Here is a 16,744-nt window from a genome sequence, read left to right on the forward strand (position 1 = left end):
TTATTGAACATTGCACAGAAAGGGGGATGAGCAGGGGGTCATTTTGGGCCCACACCTCGTTTATGCCCCGGGGTCCCCCAGCAGGTTACTCTGCCCCCCTCATGTATGCCAATGGAGTGGACAAAATATTAGGAACACCATTCAATGTAATGCAGCCTAGTACAGCACCACCACCCACTACGACCTCAATAATAAACATAAAGTAGAATTATCACCTTTCTGACAATGTCAACAAAAACTGAAAATGTATAAACCTCATAAATGTACAATTTATGGCATCACTGCTGTATTGGATTGAATTAGATTGCACAGCTGTTCCTAATGAAGTGGCCAGTGAGTGTACATCACATTACAAGTTTGTTGATTTGTAAATTTTGTTGTCATTCAGAATACAGTATCACAGGCAACAAACAGTCATATTTTGCCCAAAATATGTCTCAAATAGACTGCTTCTGTCTCGGCCCTCACAAAGGGTGTTTTTGAGCTTGCGGGCGTTTGCATGCCTTGGTTTGTGCATGTTATAGCCTGGCTCCTGCTCTTCCAAGGAAACCTTTATCCCAGCTCTCTAACTTAACTTAATTTGATAATGTCATACCCACAAAAAACATAATGTAATTTAAAAAGAGAAACTGGCAAAAAAATCTGGTCAAAGCACACACAATACTTGATTCAATTAGTCACGGTTCAAGATGCTTGTGTGCCTATATGGAATAATGAATCAAAAAATTTTAGTCTATCCTCCTGCGTCAAGACTAGGATGAAATCCAAAATTAAATCCCAAATTCAAATCTCAAGTTTCTGAAGTTGCAACTGTGAGGTTTAAGACTATCTTCTAAATCATTTTTATGTATTTAATTCAATTATTTTTATCCTTTTCATTCATATAAATCATGACTCTTAGCTTCATTCCTTCCATAACGTTTTCCTTCTGTCTTCTGTTTAATTTTCCAGAGGCAAATTTCTCCTGTTTTGCTCCATTCTGTCAATAAGCCTAAAACTTACACACTTACACACAGTGGAGCCAAACAATCAGCTACACCTGTAGGGTGCATCTTTTGACATCCTTCCACCACCACCATCATGACTCCACCCAGATTAGGAGGACTGATGATGACTTAGCAGGGGGTTTACATTACGGACCCACTATTGGGTTCATCCCCATAATCAGGCATTAGCTCCTGATGGAGTCTGCTCTAACATCTAATCTATTTGATTAAATGCTTTATATTCATAAATTTGTCTCATGAATGAACTCACTCGTTGGTTATGAAAAGATTCCTTGGAAATATTTTAATAGACTATGATCAGTGATCTTGCAGAGTTCAAAGAAGACTTGTAAGAATCTGCTTGGATATCCCAGCAGGCCTTGTTGGCTTGAAGAGAATTCACGGGGCCTTGCAGTGCTGCTAATGTTGTCTTAATACTGAATGAGCTGCATACTGTTACTACGCTGTAGCAACAGAGTCACAACAGATGGTCGTTTCCAATCCATTTTATGCAGAATACTGTAGTGCTCAATTTAGCTCGACCCTGGGAGTTTTTTTTCCGAGTGGATTATGGATACCATTTCAGCTTGAAAGTATCAGTGCTATTCAAGGTAAATAGCACAGAGTATTGTTTATGAAATGACCCGTAAGGCTGGTGTTGAGCACTGGGTCAGTTCACTAAAGGTTATGGGATTTGTTTTTTGGGGGGGTTTGTTTTTATTGCTCTTTATTTTATGTAATTTTTTTAAAAATAGTACTGATGACAAAACTTGTCACCTCTGAACATTGATCTATGCTGCATTCACTGCTTAGCTCTCCCCAGCTGTGCCCTACTTTCTGCACTGCTCATGTTCTGGCGCACTGTGTGTGTGTGTGTGTGTGTGAGTGTGTGCTTTGTAATTCCAACCAGAAAACAGCCGCAGGGACTCATCCAGAGCTTTTTGCGAGGCCTGCCTGCAAAGTTCACAGCTTCTTAAAAACTCTGATCAGAGTCCTCAAGAGTATGTCTTGGGAATGCATACTGTAATGTCAGTATGACACTTGATTTACATGTGTTCAACATTTTCACGTGATTTAATAAATCGTTCATTTAAGAAACAAAAGACATTCATCAAGAGTTGCAGAGAAACGCAGCCCATAAAGTTAGATGACTAAAGATTATGCAGCTTTATAATCTGTTTTACACTATTGTGGCGATGAGAACAATGGGCACAGTTTGATAAATAAAGGAGTGACTTTTCATCAAAGGGCTCTCTGGTGTTCATCAGCATCTGTTTAAGTGTGCTTGAGGAATGCGCTGAACCCTGGATTTTCCCTACAAAGGCACCGTGAAGGGTTGAAGTATGCTTGTATTTCTCCCTCCCTGTGTAATTTCTCCCAAATTAAGAATACGTCCTTGGTCAGTTTGCCCAGATAAATGATCATTTAAAATGACTAAAAAGTGAAAATAATATGCCTACATGTGTGCAGTTCCCAGAGATACTCCTGAATCTGTCAGAAGCCTAAGTTATTGGTCAGGCCACAAGAGGTGTTGTATTGTTGCTAAGCACTATTTATATTTTGACAAACACAGGTCTTCAGTACCTTCTCTAATGAAGATTATGATCGACGCAATGAAGATGTGGACCCTGTTGCAGCGTCTGCAGAGTATGAGCTGGAGAAGAGAGTGGAGAAGATGGATGTGTTCCCTGTGGAGATTGAGAAAGGTGAGTTTAATAACACTGAACATAATTTCCTGCGAGTCATAAGCAAGTGGTGAGGAGCATTTCATAAGGAGGAAAATATTCATATGTGCTGCCCTACAAAGATAAACAGTATGTGTGACTTTGGTTTGTGTATTTGAATGTTTTAGGGTTGTGATTTAGATAATTATGATGAGGGTTGATGGTTCAGGCGTTAACTGGCAATATTTATGTTGACACATGCTATAAAATGATATATAAACATGAAAGCTGTTTCTCAGTACCACAATTCCCACAATGTCTAAATGTCAAGGGCAAAAATGTGTGGAATTAAGCAAATTTGTATACAATTCTTTGCTCATTTCTAAGTCCTCTGTAATGTCCCTGCATCTAGGAGACAATGGACTTGGCATCAGTATCATAGGAATGGGAGTGGGAGCCGACCAGGGTCTTGAGAAGCTTGGCATTTTTGTAAAAACCATAACAGAGCAGGGAGCAGCTGAGAGAGATGGACGGTGAGTTACAATGCTGACACCCTCTTTTTGCACAACCCCACTCTTTCTCTTCATAAGGGTTTCACTCTTAATGTTTTTGATACAACGGGAAACATGGCGCACACTCACTGTACACTGCACTACAACAGTTTTTAATGTCATACTCCAGGAATTCCTCAAACCAGATCTATTTATAACCTCTCGAGGAAGCTTAAGTAAACAGTCTCACTACTTCTGTTTCCCAGGCAAATTTAGATTTGATTTATTGCCAGCTGCATTTAGGCTACTGTATGTTTTGTAAATCTTTGCAGTTACCTTAAAGATGGTGCATAACTCTTGAGTGGAAATGCTTTGAAAACCTCTCCTTGTCATTATTGCGTTCTGTCTCTCTAGCATACAGGTGAATGATCAGATAGTGGAGGTGGATGGTGTGAGTCTGGTGGGAGTCACCCAACTGTTTGCTGCTACAGTCCTGAAGAACACCAAAGGCACAGTGAGGTCAGCTCAAAGGCCATCTCCTCTGCTCCTAGAAATAACCTGATTGCAAAGATTTTGTTGATGACCAGATTGAGCCGCTGTTATCTCACAGTCATTAGAAATAACTGGTAAACTGTTTTATTTCCTGAGAGTCCAGAGGCCATGAATGAGTAGTGTTTATCCTTTTAAGCAAAAGAGGAAACACTAGGCACATGATAGGATCAGGCTTTAACTGAATCCACAAAAATTTGCATTTCCCTGTAGTGAGTGAGCAAGAAATGACTGAAGCTGTAGTGCTAGTAAAATATACCATTATATGGCACACTAACATGCTCTAACAAACAGGTTCTTGATTGGTCGGGAAAAGCCAGGGACGCAGAGTGAGGTAGCCCGCCTCATAAGTGAGACACTAGAGCAGGAGAAGAACCAGCAGCAGCAGCAACAACACCTTGATGACCCCTTTGAACACTCCACAGAGGAGGTGAGTCACCTGGTCAGAAAGTCTCGTCACTGCTGATCCTAAGCCCTTCTACCACCCCTCTATCTTCCAGGTTCACTGAGCTCAACAGGGAAACGAGCAGCTGGCTATGAGTAAGCGGTGTGTCACCATTCTGCTGTGGTGGATACTCAGCCGCCGGCTGTCTGCCTTAGTTGTGAAATGTTTGCTTTCTGAAGTTCAAGCAGCCACAGGCTTCTGTTTTTACAGTACACATACCGAGAATATGGGCTTAGAATATGGGCTGCATCTACCGATTATTTTCATTATCAATTAATATGTTGATTATTTTCTTGATTAGTCAATTAATCATTAAGGCTATGAAATGTTAAAAAAAATGGCATTCACAATTTCACAGAGGCCATAGTAATGTCTTCAAATTACTTGTTTTGTCTGACTAACGGTCTAAAATATTAAGATATTCAATTAAAATGTATTATATTATATATGTATATATATATATATATATATATATATATATATATATATATATATATATATATATATATATATATATATATATATATATATATATATATATTATATCATATATGAAAAGGGAAAAACTGCAATCTTCACGTTTCAGAAGCTGGAATGGTGGAACCATCAAATATTTTGCATTTTTGTCTTGAAAAATGACTGAAACGATTAATCGATTATCAAAATAGTTGTTTTCTGATGATCGACTAATCATTGCAGCTCCGCTTCGAATATATGTAGGATTTACTAGAGCAGACAAAAAAGGAATGTGGCATAATTTACAAGAAGGAAGTTCACACCATTCTTGGTAGCCTTGTGGTTATGCACAGTGTCTGTATTCACTGAGAATTTAGTTCATGTTAATGTGTTTAATGACTCAGCCATGCTACAGACGTGTAGCCAAACTTCTGTGGTGCCTCCTGTGGACCAGCCCTCTGATGTTTGGATATGATGATGTATTGATTGCATTGCAATGTTCTCCCCAGACTGCGGTGAACTCTGCCACTGGGAGTGTTGTTGGCACATGCTGAGCATGTTCCCAGGCATGTAGGGTGTGTTTACGTTTGGAATATTTGATGCCATGTGTGATATCATATTTCAGGAGGAGCGCTATGAGGAAGAGGACGGACTGGATGAGAGAATTCTGGGCTCCAACTTCTCTCCAGGGCAGAACGTAGAGGTGTTTGAGCTGCCTGATTCAGAGTCTTTGTTTATGCCGACCAACATGGACAGCTCTCAGATGGCCTTCAAGTTCAAAGAGGTATCAGCCGCACCATGACTCTCAGTCTCATGTGATTTAGAATCAAAATGAAAGTTTCAGTGCTCTGTTTAGGCAACCAAAGATTAAATAACATAATGGTTGTAACAAAATGTTTCCTCTTTCCATAGCTGCAGCTCAAACACAGCATTGCCATAGCTGAGATACATCAACTCAAGGAAAAGGTATGATGGAACTAAAATCAACATTCAAAATATTCAAGTCCGTATATATGATATCTTTTTTTTGGTGTTTTCTCAGTAGACTGTCTTTGCTTCCAAACTTTGTTTTTTAATCAGAAGTTATGTTTTGTAAATTTGGTTAGGTTAGGTTGTACACTTAAATTCAGTAGCAAGATCAAAAAATGTTGTACGTGAAATATTGATGAAAATGGGCTAATGCTCAACAAAATGTGTCACCCAGTTCTTTTTAAACGATTAACTTATACAGGAAGTGACACACCAACTGTCTCAGTGCTGTGGCCCAACTGCTAAACAAATATAATGTAGTCAACCAAAGTAACATGACACCATCTCTTCATAGCTAAGAGTGTCTGAGGAGGACAAATCATTGTGGGAAGCCAGAGAGTCTGCGCTGGAGCAAAAGATGGAGGATGGCAACGAGAAGATCCTCAAGATGGAGAGTTACTGGCTGGAAGCCCAGGCCCTGTGTAAGAGCGTCAACGAACAATTATCTGAGACTCAGATGCAGTATGAGACCCTGGACAAGAAGTACAACAAGGCCAAGAAACTACTCAAGGACTACCAGCAGAAGTGAGTGTGGGATCGTGGGAGGGGTTGAGATAAGGAATTTGATCGTTTCAATCTTGCCAATACACAGTTTAAAGGAATTTTTATATGCAGCAGGTGTTGCAGCTAGATAAATAGTGACATTGTGGTTTATTACTGTTTTTATTGTATTGAATAATTTGGGTCTATGGGAATTTTTGGAAATAATCTGAAGGGGAGTTGGTGCCAAGCAAAACGTGTTGCCATGTGTAAAGGTGTTACCAGCGATACACTGTGTTGGGGCATACACCCATTACATTACTTGCTCACTGACCCCTGCGACATTTTGCTCGGTTTTTTATAGAAATAAAACCCATTTTCGCATATCAGCGCCCTCATCAAATAAAAAACCGTATGAAATACTAAACGTGATATCAATACTTAGTGGGATGACAGATGCTACAGTTATAAACTGAAAGCGTCTGCTCCGTGAACATCCGTAGCACCAGAGTCTCGGCACAGAGTAGCGGAGTGAGACATCTGTCCTCCCTCCTGCTCTCTGCTGTAAACACACATAGCTGTTATCGAGAAGCTGCTCTCATGACTCCCCAAGTCCCAGTGCTTGTTTGCGGCAGAAATTCTCCCGCTCTCTGCCTGCTCAGCCTGCTCTTGAATGGTAGGCGGGTTGCTTCACTAGCTGCAGCCTCACTGTCACACGCACGCTCTCTTTCAACTTCACACTCGCTCCGCACTGAGCTATTCCCTAAAGGAGCTACGCGACTTGTATAAATCAACATTCAAAATATTCAAATAACATGCATTTTAGTTTAGAAAACATCTTAAAATACTTTTTTTTTTTTTTAAATCCCTGTTGCTCAGGCCTGGCAGGGGGTCAACTGAGGCCCGGCGGGCTGCCAGGCTTGCAGTACACTGCCGGAAACCCTGAATTTAGTGATAATCACATAAAATAGAATATGTTTACAAGGTGAAGGACTGATCTGAAACCACATTTCCTTGTTTTCCTCCCCAGAGAGATAGACTTTGTGAAGAAGGAGGAGGAGCTGAAAAAAAATCTAGATGAAAAAGACAAGTGGTACAAGGAGCAGATGGAGAGCTTGCAGAACAGAGTAAGACCCAATCTCAAAACAAAAAAAAAAGGTTTGTACACCACAGCAGACTTGTTAGAGACATTAAATCTGGATGTTGTTTTGTCCATAGGTAGTTGCCCTGGAGTCCAGAGGGGCCTCAGGTGTGGAGTGTCAGAGTGGTCATGACTCAGCAGTGGACGAGAGACAAAGCAGCCAAGACCCAGTGACCAACACACAGTCTGTTGACTCACTGTTAGGTACAAAGGGTGGAATAAAATAAAATTTACAACAACAGTACAACATCACACTTTAATTTTGTGTTCTGTAAAACATTCACAAGTGCAAACCATAAACTCCAGTTAACTCTGGTAAATAATTTAAACCGTGCACTGTCCTTTGATTTATTTGGTATGTGTTTGTTTTCTTGCTCCTGTAGAGCAAGACTGGAGTGAGTTGGTCCCTGAGACTGAGCGGCTAGACACCAGCGCACACAAAGCAAAAGGCCTGCTGGCTCAGAAGGCCAAACGTCAGCCTCCATCTCGAAGCAGACTGAAGGAGAACCTTGTTGTGGCCTCATGTCACTCTCAGGTCAGCCAGAAACAGATGAAAGTGTAATACTTGCTGCAAACCAAAGACCCACGTTGTATCAGCATGATATTGGATAGAAGAGTCAGCCACCTGAGGTCAGACGTCAAGTCAAGTTTATTTATGAAGCTCATGTTAAAACAACAGTTGTCCAAAGTACTGTACAATCAAAACAGCAAAAACCACAAAACACCACAATAAAAACTCAGACTAGTTTTAAAAGACGAAAAGACAATAAAAAAGCAATAAGACCATAAGAAAAAGAAAAGTAACTTTCATACTGAATTAAAAGCCAAGGAATAAAGATATGTTTCAAGATGGGATTTAAAAACAGGCAGTGTAGGGGCCAGCCTAACAAGAGGAGGCAGCTCTTCCAGAATTTGAGGGCTACAACTGCAAAGGCACAGTCTCCCCTGTGCTTCAACCTTGGGACAACCAGAAGCAACTGGTCAGCAGACCTGAGTGACCTTGATGAGACACGTGGTTGTAAAAGGTCAGAGAGATAGATTGTTGCTAGCACATTTAATGATTTCAAGGCAAAAAATAAAATCTTAATCAATCCTAAAATGTACAGGGAGCCAGTGAAGGGAGGCCAGTACGGGGGGAAATGTGCTCTTGCTGTGTGTTCTTGTTAAACGATTAGCTGCAGCATTCTGGACCAACTGCATGCGTGAGAGGGAGGCCTGTCTGACACCAACATTAAGGGCATCACAGTAGTTAAGTTGGGATGAGATAAAAGCATATATAACCCAATCCCTGGAGTCAGTAGCTAATAAAAGATTGTTAAAAAAAACTTTTAAAAGTGCAGATTCAGTGCTGTGAAGGGCTTTAAAACCAGACTAGAACACCTCAAGAATGCCATGAATGTCTAAAAGAGATTGCAATGTAGAAGTACCAGTTTCTCCAAAATTTTTCAAAGAAACAGGAGTTTGGAAATTGGTCTAAAATTGGAGAGGACTGAGGGGTCCAGATTGGATTTTTGATCAATGTTTAGATGTAATGTTACGACACAAAACCCAAAACAAGTCATCTTGAGTCAAAACTAATAGTGACAAAAGCACCCTGTGCCTTCCATGTATAGAAGAAGCAGAGCATTCATTAACATGAATAATATTTAACTTGGCCAATCACAGTGAACAGAGTTTGATATTATCTGATGGTAGCTTATAATTTACAGCAGTGTTGGGTGTCTTTTTGCCTTTTCAAAACAATAATACACCATATTAATGAAGCAGCAGTTTCATGGTAATAGTACAACGTTGCTTGTATTATGTTTAGCCTAATTGTGATATGTAAGTATCACAGGTGTGTCATGCACAGTGAGTTTGTAAATGACTCAGCCAATCAGAACTAAAAAGAAGAACTTTCTGTTATATAAATAGCTTTTATCCTCGCTTCCTTGCATTGTCCTTGTAAATAATTAGCGCTGTCCCCACAGGAAACTGAAGAGGACGACGACCAGGAGGGGCAGGAATCTCCCCAAAGGAGATCCATCCAGGAGAGCCTTTCTCTCCAAGTGCCTGTCTGCTATCTAGGGAACGGACAGAAAGATGATCCTGGTGAAACGAGAGATGGATCCAGGAGTAAGCCGGAGCTCTCCAGCAGCCCGTCTTTGTCACCATCACAGGCAGACAGCATTGAGAGCAGTGGAAGTCCCTATTTGTCCTCTCCAAAAGACTCCTCATCACCACATACCCCCCCTGGATTCATGCGCAACGTGAAGAAGAGGGAGTCCAAAGGCAAGGGAAAAGAGTCCAAAGGTATGAAAGACCCAAATGTGATGGCTGCAATAGCAAGGCTTTATCTTACATTGTTACTGAATCTAATCACTATTGATTCATTCCAGAGGACTTAATTGAGCCGGTGACAGCAGGAAAACCTAAAAGACGATTTCCTGACTTTGGGTAAATCTCCACAGTAATCACTATCATTCATTTCCAAGGTGTCACAATTTTGTGCTTCCTAATCCAACATTACTAATGATCAAAACAGGGGCCTCCGGAAGTCAGGTGGCAAAGGAAAAAAACATGACAAGGAGGCGATGAGAGCATCTTTGGACAGCAGGTACTACTGTCCAAATTCACTAATGTTAAATATTATAAATAACAACATATACTTGTTGGTCCCTTTCCATGTTTTGCAACACTTTTGTTGGAGATAATGCTGGAAGTGCTTCTACAAGCGTTTAAAGATAGATGGAAACTTTTTTTTTTATTATTGGATTATTAATGGAAACAATGTCACTCCATTGTTGGATAATCAAGGCTCGTAAAAGACTTTAACAGCAGTATTTCTGGAATCCCTCTTAGCTAAGCAGGACTAACTTTCTGCTTTATTGTTGCCATATCTTAATATGGATTATCTGTTTCCTCCTATATCTGATGGTTATTGCTTAATGACTCATTTTTAATGCAACACATGTGATAAGCTGCCTGACTATTGTTAACATCCTCTTTCTCCAATGCTTAGGGGGTCCGCGGAGTTACTGGAGGAGTCTGGAGGTAACCTGTCTCCTGCAGACTCGATGACTTCCATCCCTACCTGTATGCCCTTCTCCTGGTTCGGAGACAGAGAGAGGGACAGAGACAGGGAGCCCTCGTCCTCCAGCAGCAGCCTGCCATACACTGCAACTGAGACCAGCAGTGAGCAAAGCCAGGATCGCAAGAATAAGGTACGAAGCTTCTTGTTGCCTTCTGTGAAAGCTAATTATAGGCACAGAGTATTTGTATCCAAGACTAAGTTAATATTAGTTTTATAGTATTTAACACTAGATAAATGAGATATAACGTGAATGGGGTCAAGAGCATGATCCCTTTCAGGCAGTCATCTTCTGTCCTCCATCATCATAACATATTTTTGTCTTCTTTTGAAAGGGTAAAACTAGTAGAAACAAAATAGGAGGCTGTTTTCCTGCTTCCAGAGATGTGCCGTCACTGACTAATTCTCCAAATAAGCTACACCAAGCAAAGGCAACAATAACTGAATCCATATGTTGGCCATCGGGAGAGCTAGCAGGGAAGGATCTGGTGGCTTTTCAATGAATTTGCAAATAGTGACACATCAAACGCATCCAGTGAAAGCCTGGCTGACTGTCACACATGCTGCGGTTGAGCTGGCACTCCCATGATACTGTTTAATGAGTTCAAGACACAGGCTGAGCCAAGACGAAGTGATTACCAAGAGAATGTCGCTGTGCATTATGGTAGTTTTTGTCAGTGCTTTGCCGCCTGAACATACATCTCACTGAACCGTGTTTCCTTTAAACAGACAAATCTCTCCTGGTCCTCTTTATTCAGTCGCTCATTAGATTTGGTACAGTATGCACATTTTTGTTTTACCTTTTTGATTTTAGATGACACGGTAGAGCATCACTAACAAATGTAGCTCTGGGATTTCTCACCTCAACGCATCCTATGAATAATTCACTGCTTCTTTTGTAGTGGGTATGTGGTAGTGTTACAGGAAACTAATGTTAACTCATTTCTCTTTTATCTACGTTCAGAAAGCCTTGTGGCTTATGTTAGAGGAAACAGATGAAGCCAAATGTAGTTTTTAGGTTTTGTTGCACCAGCTGATAAGAAGTCTGATCAGAGATTTGAGTGTTAAGTCAACACTAACTGCTACATGTAACTAACTTGTAGTGTTCAAACTGTTTTACATATAACTTTGAAATTAAAGTGCACTTGAGCTTGTACTTAGCTGGTGCAACAGCCTGCGGGTCTGGATAATATTCGCACATTTGAGTCTGAAAAACAAACCATAGCCAAACCACAGTTTAACTTTGAGATGACATTGGGGCTGCAACTACAGCTCGTCTTCTTTATCGATTAATCAACTAGTCATTTGGTCTATAAAATGTCAGAAAATGGTGAAAAATGTCGATCACTGTTTCCCAAAGCCCAACCTGAAATGTGTTGATTTGTCCCGACCAACAGTCCACAACCCAAAGATATTTAGTTTACAATTACAGAAGACTAAATAAACCAGAAAATAGTCACATTTGAGAAGCTGGCATCAGAGAATTTGGGATTTTCAATTAATTTTCTGTTGATCAACTAATGAATTAATCGACTAATTGTTTACAACTCTAGCCTGCATTACATGTAAATATAATACCTTTTAACCAAATAGTTACTCTAATAGCATCTGCCGGACTAAACTGAAAACATTACCCCATACCTGAATATATTTGTGTTTTGTCAGTAGTCGTGTTAGTCGTTGTAGTTTAGAAGTTGTTATATTGTTTTTGGTGGTGAATGGGTGTCATTGTGCTTCATAGTAGACACTTGATCTTCTCTCTTTCCTTTCACATGTTGAACATCACAGTGACTCAAAATCAATGACCTGGATTGCTAACACTGATCACAGTTTTAATCATTTATCATATTAATGTCAGTCCTTTTTGAAACAGCCCTTCTCTCACCCCTGTCGTGTTGTATTTGTTCCTTTCCTAGTGCAGAACTGTTGTTTGGTGATGTGTTACTTTAGTAAATGCGTTCCTTGTTTCCACTTGTTCCAGAGTTTTTCAGTCATAGATGATTCTAACCCTGCCAGTCCCAGTTCAGACATCTCTGGGTTAGTCGCTGAACCCAGTCTGTCTGGGCGCTCACACACTTTAATCTTCTCTTCCAGCGAGGTGAGTGCTCTCCTTGTTGCGCAGTCACAAAAGCTGTGTGTGACGCCTTGATGAAGCTGAAAGGGGACATTTTCTCAAGCATGCTCTTTGAGCCTCCCCTTTCACAGCTGAGATTAAATCACGAATGGAGAGAGAATAGAAGAGAGCTGCATGTGTGTATTAAAGCTGTTTTGTTTTGTGTTAAAGCAAGTCTTGCGGCCCAGCTTTTCTAAAGGCAGCTGTGATGTTAGTAGTTTGTACGTTTGCCTCTGATAGAACCATCAACCAGTGCTTCATGTTCTTTACAAGCTTTGGCAGACCACAGAACAATTAGACTGCTCTGCTGCCTGCTCAGTGGTGTTTCAGCATCTGTTTGTTCTGATGTTAGTCAATTCTTTACAAGTGTCTCCGTCCATCTCAGTAAAATACGTGAAGACACTGACATGCATCTGAGAATGTCATTGGTGTTTTGCTTTCATTAACTTGCTCCCTATGCACGCTTGTTTTCTCAGTGCTAGCATGGGGATTTGTTCACTGCACACTCATCAACAGAAGTCGCACTACTTTATGTTCTTTTTGTTTGTTGTATACACACTGTAGTTGGTGTAGGTGACCCCCAACTTGAACTGCTTTTCAGCACAATACTAAGAATTCATTTACTCATATGAAATCATTCAAATGGTATTTATTTTAGGTGATTTTGTTAATGAAGTGGATCACATGACTTGTCACCTGACTGTTAGCATTAGGACTGCTCATCCAAACCTAATACATACATGACACGGAATCATATAACTGATACACAGTGACAGACATCAACAATATATTTTTATGGACTTCTTTTTAAATTTTTTCACATCTGTTAAACAAAAGATTGAATCCACTCAGACTTTCAGAAATCCTGCACAGAAATGTTCAGATAAACACACTTTGAGATACTTAAAGTAGACGAGAGTGAGTGCTCCTACCAGAGCAAGAGTATATCTATTTTTCTATGTGATTTTATTATCTGTGTCCCCTGTAGACTTTGGATGATGAGCCAGTAGCTACAGGAAAAGAGTATCAGTGGCAGAACCGGCCTGTCTCTGAATGGACCAATCAGCAGGTCTGTCACTGGTTGATGGGCATGAATCTGGACCAATACACAGCTGAATTCACAGCTAAGGGAGTGGACGGACAGCAGCTCTTACACTTGGACAGTGACAAGTTGAAGGTAAAAAACAGCATTTTGAAGAGCAATTTAGTTTTGATGATGTGCATAATGATGTAATGTATGATGTATCAGAGGCTGTAATGAAGTTTTTATTTTTATTTTTATCATACAAAGAAACCTTTCAATGCAGAATCATTATTAGTCAGACCTTGCCAGCCTGTGACTGCCACCCTGTGGCCAGTGTTTTTTTTCTGACTCACTATTTATATTTTACATTTGTGGTGAATTTCTTAGGAAAAGTTTGTTATATTAATGAGAAAAATGATGGCAAGAATATTGAAGTGGGAAGATAAGACTAAACTTGTTTTGGTTATCTGTGAAATCATAATGAAACAGTCATTTAATCTATTTGTTAAAGTCTGTGTAAATAATAAATATGTGTTCTGAGTTTGTCACTCTACAGAAAAATGTGTAACTAACCACTCAGCCAAATTATAGCCAGCCAAGTATATAAAATTAGGTTTCAAAATCGTGGAAAAATGAGCAGTATTCTCTGCTCAGATACACTGGAGGCGTGAAGGCGCTGAAAGCACGGTCCAACTGAACAGCCTCTGAGTTAATGCTCATACCAAACTCCCGTATGAAACTACACAATTTAAAATAGGCCTTGTTTGTAGGTGTAAGGCAAGTAACATGGATAATATTCTAAAAATAAAGGTTAGGAGCCACCATTTAATTCAGTGCATATTTTGTGGTAAATGTAAAAATGTAACTTAAATGACTAGTTAACAAGCAAACCATCACAAATCATCGTTACGTTAAATTGAAGTTTTTTTTCAATGGATTTCGATGTACTTAAACTTACTCACTTTTCTGCTGGAAAGTCCTTGGCAGTTTCATTGTGGCCGTCCCCCTTGGAGCAAAAGCCTCTCACGCTGTGCTTTTTGGTGAAGTGTTGCCCAGCAAATGCTCTCCCTCTGGCCAGGGACCTCCCAGCCGCACAGCAGCGGCAGCAGGTGGCTCCACCTGTCAATAGACACTTCAGCTGGATTTAAAATAACTCCTTGACCAAAAATGGCCTCATTCATCAGTAACAGCGGATTAACCGAAATCAATCCCAGTTGTCTCTGACGAAAGTTTGTTAAACTACTTGGTGTAAAAATAGTAACTATGAGTACGTGCGCTCTTGTGTTTACATAGTAGTGGTGGGTGGGGGTCATGCTAGTAACCCCTCTACGTCATGGATCCACCATCTCAGGCCTGTCCAAAAAATCCTGTTTAAAGCTCTTACTTTACAATTCAGTACTACATAGTTCAGTCTCTTTATGTTTTCAGCAATTATTTTCTAACATGTGTGATGTGTTTATAAAGAAATCTCTGATTTTCCTTAACGCCGACTTTAATTGGCAGAAAATTAATTGGAAAGATTATAATTATTGAATCATGTGTAACACTTATTTTTCAAGTAAAAATGATGTTCTGGCTCTAGCCTGTCAAATGTGAATATGTCCCACTTTAGTTTGTTGTACCTGAAAGAAAATTTAATATTATAGTTCTGCACTGTTGTTTGGACAAATCAATCTAAAGACAAGCTCTGGGAGCCTGTGATTTGTGTTATTTTTAGTATTTTCTGACCAAACTACACCAAACTAATAAATGATAGTGATTAAAAACACTCAGCAGATTAATTGATGAGTGAAAAACATTTGTCGCAGCTCTACTTTGGTCCTTAGTTTGTGACATGTTAGAGAAATACAGTAGCACCATTCTGTCCTAAACCTGCACTTTTCCCTTCAGATGCTTGGTGTGTCAAGTCAGAGTGACCGATCAACCATCAAGAAAAAGCTGAAGGACATGCGGAAGACCCAGGAGAAGCTGGAGAAACAGAGAGAAAAAAGAGAGAAGGAGGTTCGACGCAGTGGGAGACTTCCAGCCAGTACTGACTCTGTCTGCTGAGGCAGCAGCTCTGTGGTCTAAATTCATGCAGCTCATAAAGTTCATCACCATGCAGAACCCAGAGAAAACCTTTTTCTCAAACCAGTGCCATGCTGTTCTTGTCAAATGGTGTTAATGCCAACAGCCACAGGACGTGACTGTGCCAGCAGTTGCACCTGTGCTAACTGAGGTGTGATTAATGTTCATACTCTAGCTCCTGTTTCTGCCACATTTTTAACAAATGCTCTAAATATTTTAACTACAAGATGGGGAACATCAAAAAAGGTGGATATGAGACCAAAAAGGTATCCTAACATTTTTTTTTACCACTATAAAGCTTGAAACTTATAATTATAAAAGTCAATTATAAAGTAGTTGTCGCAGATCATGCACACACGTACCTGTGGAAGTCAAATGTATCCTGTTTTGTCAGCATTTTATATTTTTGCTAGTATAACTTGCCTGTTTCCACGTACAACTGTTATGCAGTAACGGTTATTGTACAGTTAAGATAAAAGCACTATATTTGTCTTTTAAGCTTCAATGGGCGACAAGGTTTTAAATGTATAAATAAGTTTTATACATGTGCATATTAACTGCATAACTTTTTTTTTTCTTTTTTTTTTTTACTCAAAAACCATTGTTCATTTTATACTATCTACATTTTTCTACTGAGTAGAATAGCAAGGCCGTGATTTTTGCTGAATGAAAAGCAACAAACAAATCAAGTAGGGACCAGATGAATGCTGCTTCTGCTGATTCTGGCTGTATGTCGCCGGGATGGTACCATGATGCTCCATGTAAATACACACAACACGCAGGTCTGCTACATGTATGCTTCACCGGTCCGTTAGACGGTAAGATGTGCCTACGACAAGGACTTGTTAGTCAGGAGCACAGTGTCGTGTATGAATGTGCGGCTGAACGATGAGCGTTCACAGCCAAACCCCCAAGTGCTTCCTTTCTTGCTTCCTCTCAAGCGTGACTCCATGTTCTGTACAGAAAACGACATGTTGGACTGCAAGAAATTTGTTTTCACATCTTCTGAATCAGAGAAACTTTTCTTGGTACATGCAGCGTCGATAAACTGATTTTAACTGTATGTGGTTTCCTGATTTGCATTAAGAATAAACTGACGTGTTTTTATACATTTAATACATGAGAAATCAACACCAGAGAAATAATACAATCAGACACAGAACTTCTGTAATAAATACGAACTTACCTGTATGGTAATGTTTGAGACTAGTTTTGATATTTTAGACCGC

The 16,744-nt window shown here is 39.9% G+C and overlaps 1 protein-coding gene across 3 annotated transcripts in view; it reads left to right on the top strand.

The window, feature by feature from the left end:
- The window catches only part of ppp1r9ala (protein phosphatase 1 regulatory subunit 9A-like A), a 28,969-nt gene extending 12,338 nt beyond the window's left edge, over positions 1-16,631 (top strand). The window contains exons 3-20 of one of the 3 annotated variants that reach the window (XM_044365651.1): positions 2,560-2,692; positions 3,063-3,183; positions 3,556-3,660; positions 3,985-4,120; positions 5,217-5,375; positions 5,504-5,557; positions 5,916-6,145; positions 7,131-7,227; positions 7,319-7,445; positions 7,625-7,776; positions 9,212-9,533; positions 9,620-9,677; positions 9,766-9,837; positions 10,243-10,444; positions 11,041-11,085; positions 12,293-12,409; positions 13,413-13,601; positions 15,339-16,631. In XM_044365651.1, the coding sequence (XP_044221586.1) occupies positions 2,560-2,692; positions 3,063-3,183; positions 3,556-3,660; positions 3,985-4,120; positions 5,217-5,375; positions 5,504-5,557; positions 5,916-6,145; positions 7,131-7,227; positions 7,319-7,445; positions 7,625-7,776; positions 9,212-9,533; positions 9,620-9,677; positions 9,766-9,837; positions 10,243-10,444; positions 11,041-11,085; positions 12,293-12,409; positions 13,413-13,601; positions 15,339-15,497 (2,478 nt within the window). In that variant the 3' untranslated portion in view covers positions 15,498-16,631. The remainder of the gene's footprint in view (positions 1-2,559; positions 2,693-3,062; positions 3,184-3,555; positions 3,661-3,984; positions 4,121-5,216; positions 5,376-5,503; positions 5,558-5,915; positions 6,146-7,130; positions 7,228-7,318; positions 7,446-7,624; positions 7,777-9,211; positions 9,534-9,619; positions 9,678-9,765; positions 9,838-10,242; positions 10,445-11,040; positions 11,086-12,292; positions 12,410-13,412; positions 13,602-15,338) is intronic. The other 2 variants (XM_044365653.1, XM_044365654.1) reach the window with 2 other exon arrangements.
- Positions 16,632-16,744: the final 113 nt, after the last annotated feature.

This window comes from Thunnus albacares, chromosome 11 (assembly GCF_914725855.1).
Source record: "Thunnus albacares chromosome 11, fThuAlb1.1, whole genome shotgun sequence".
Taxonomy (NCBI): Eukaryota; Metazoa; Chordata; class Actinopteri; order Scombriformes; family Scombridae; genus Thunnus; species Thunnus albacares.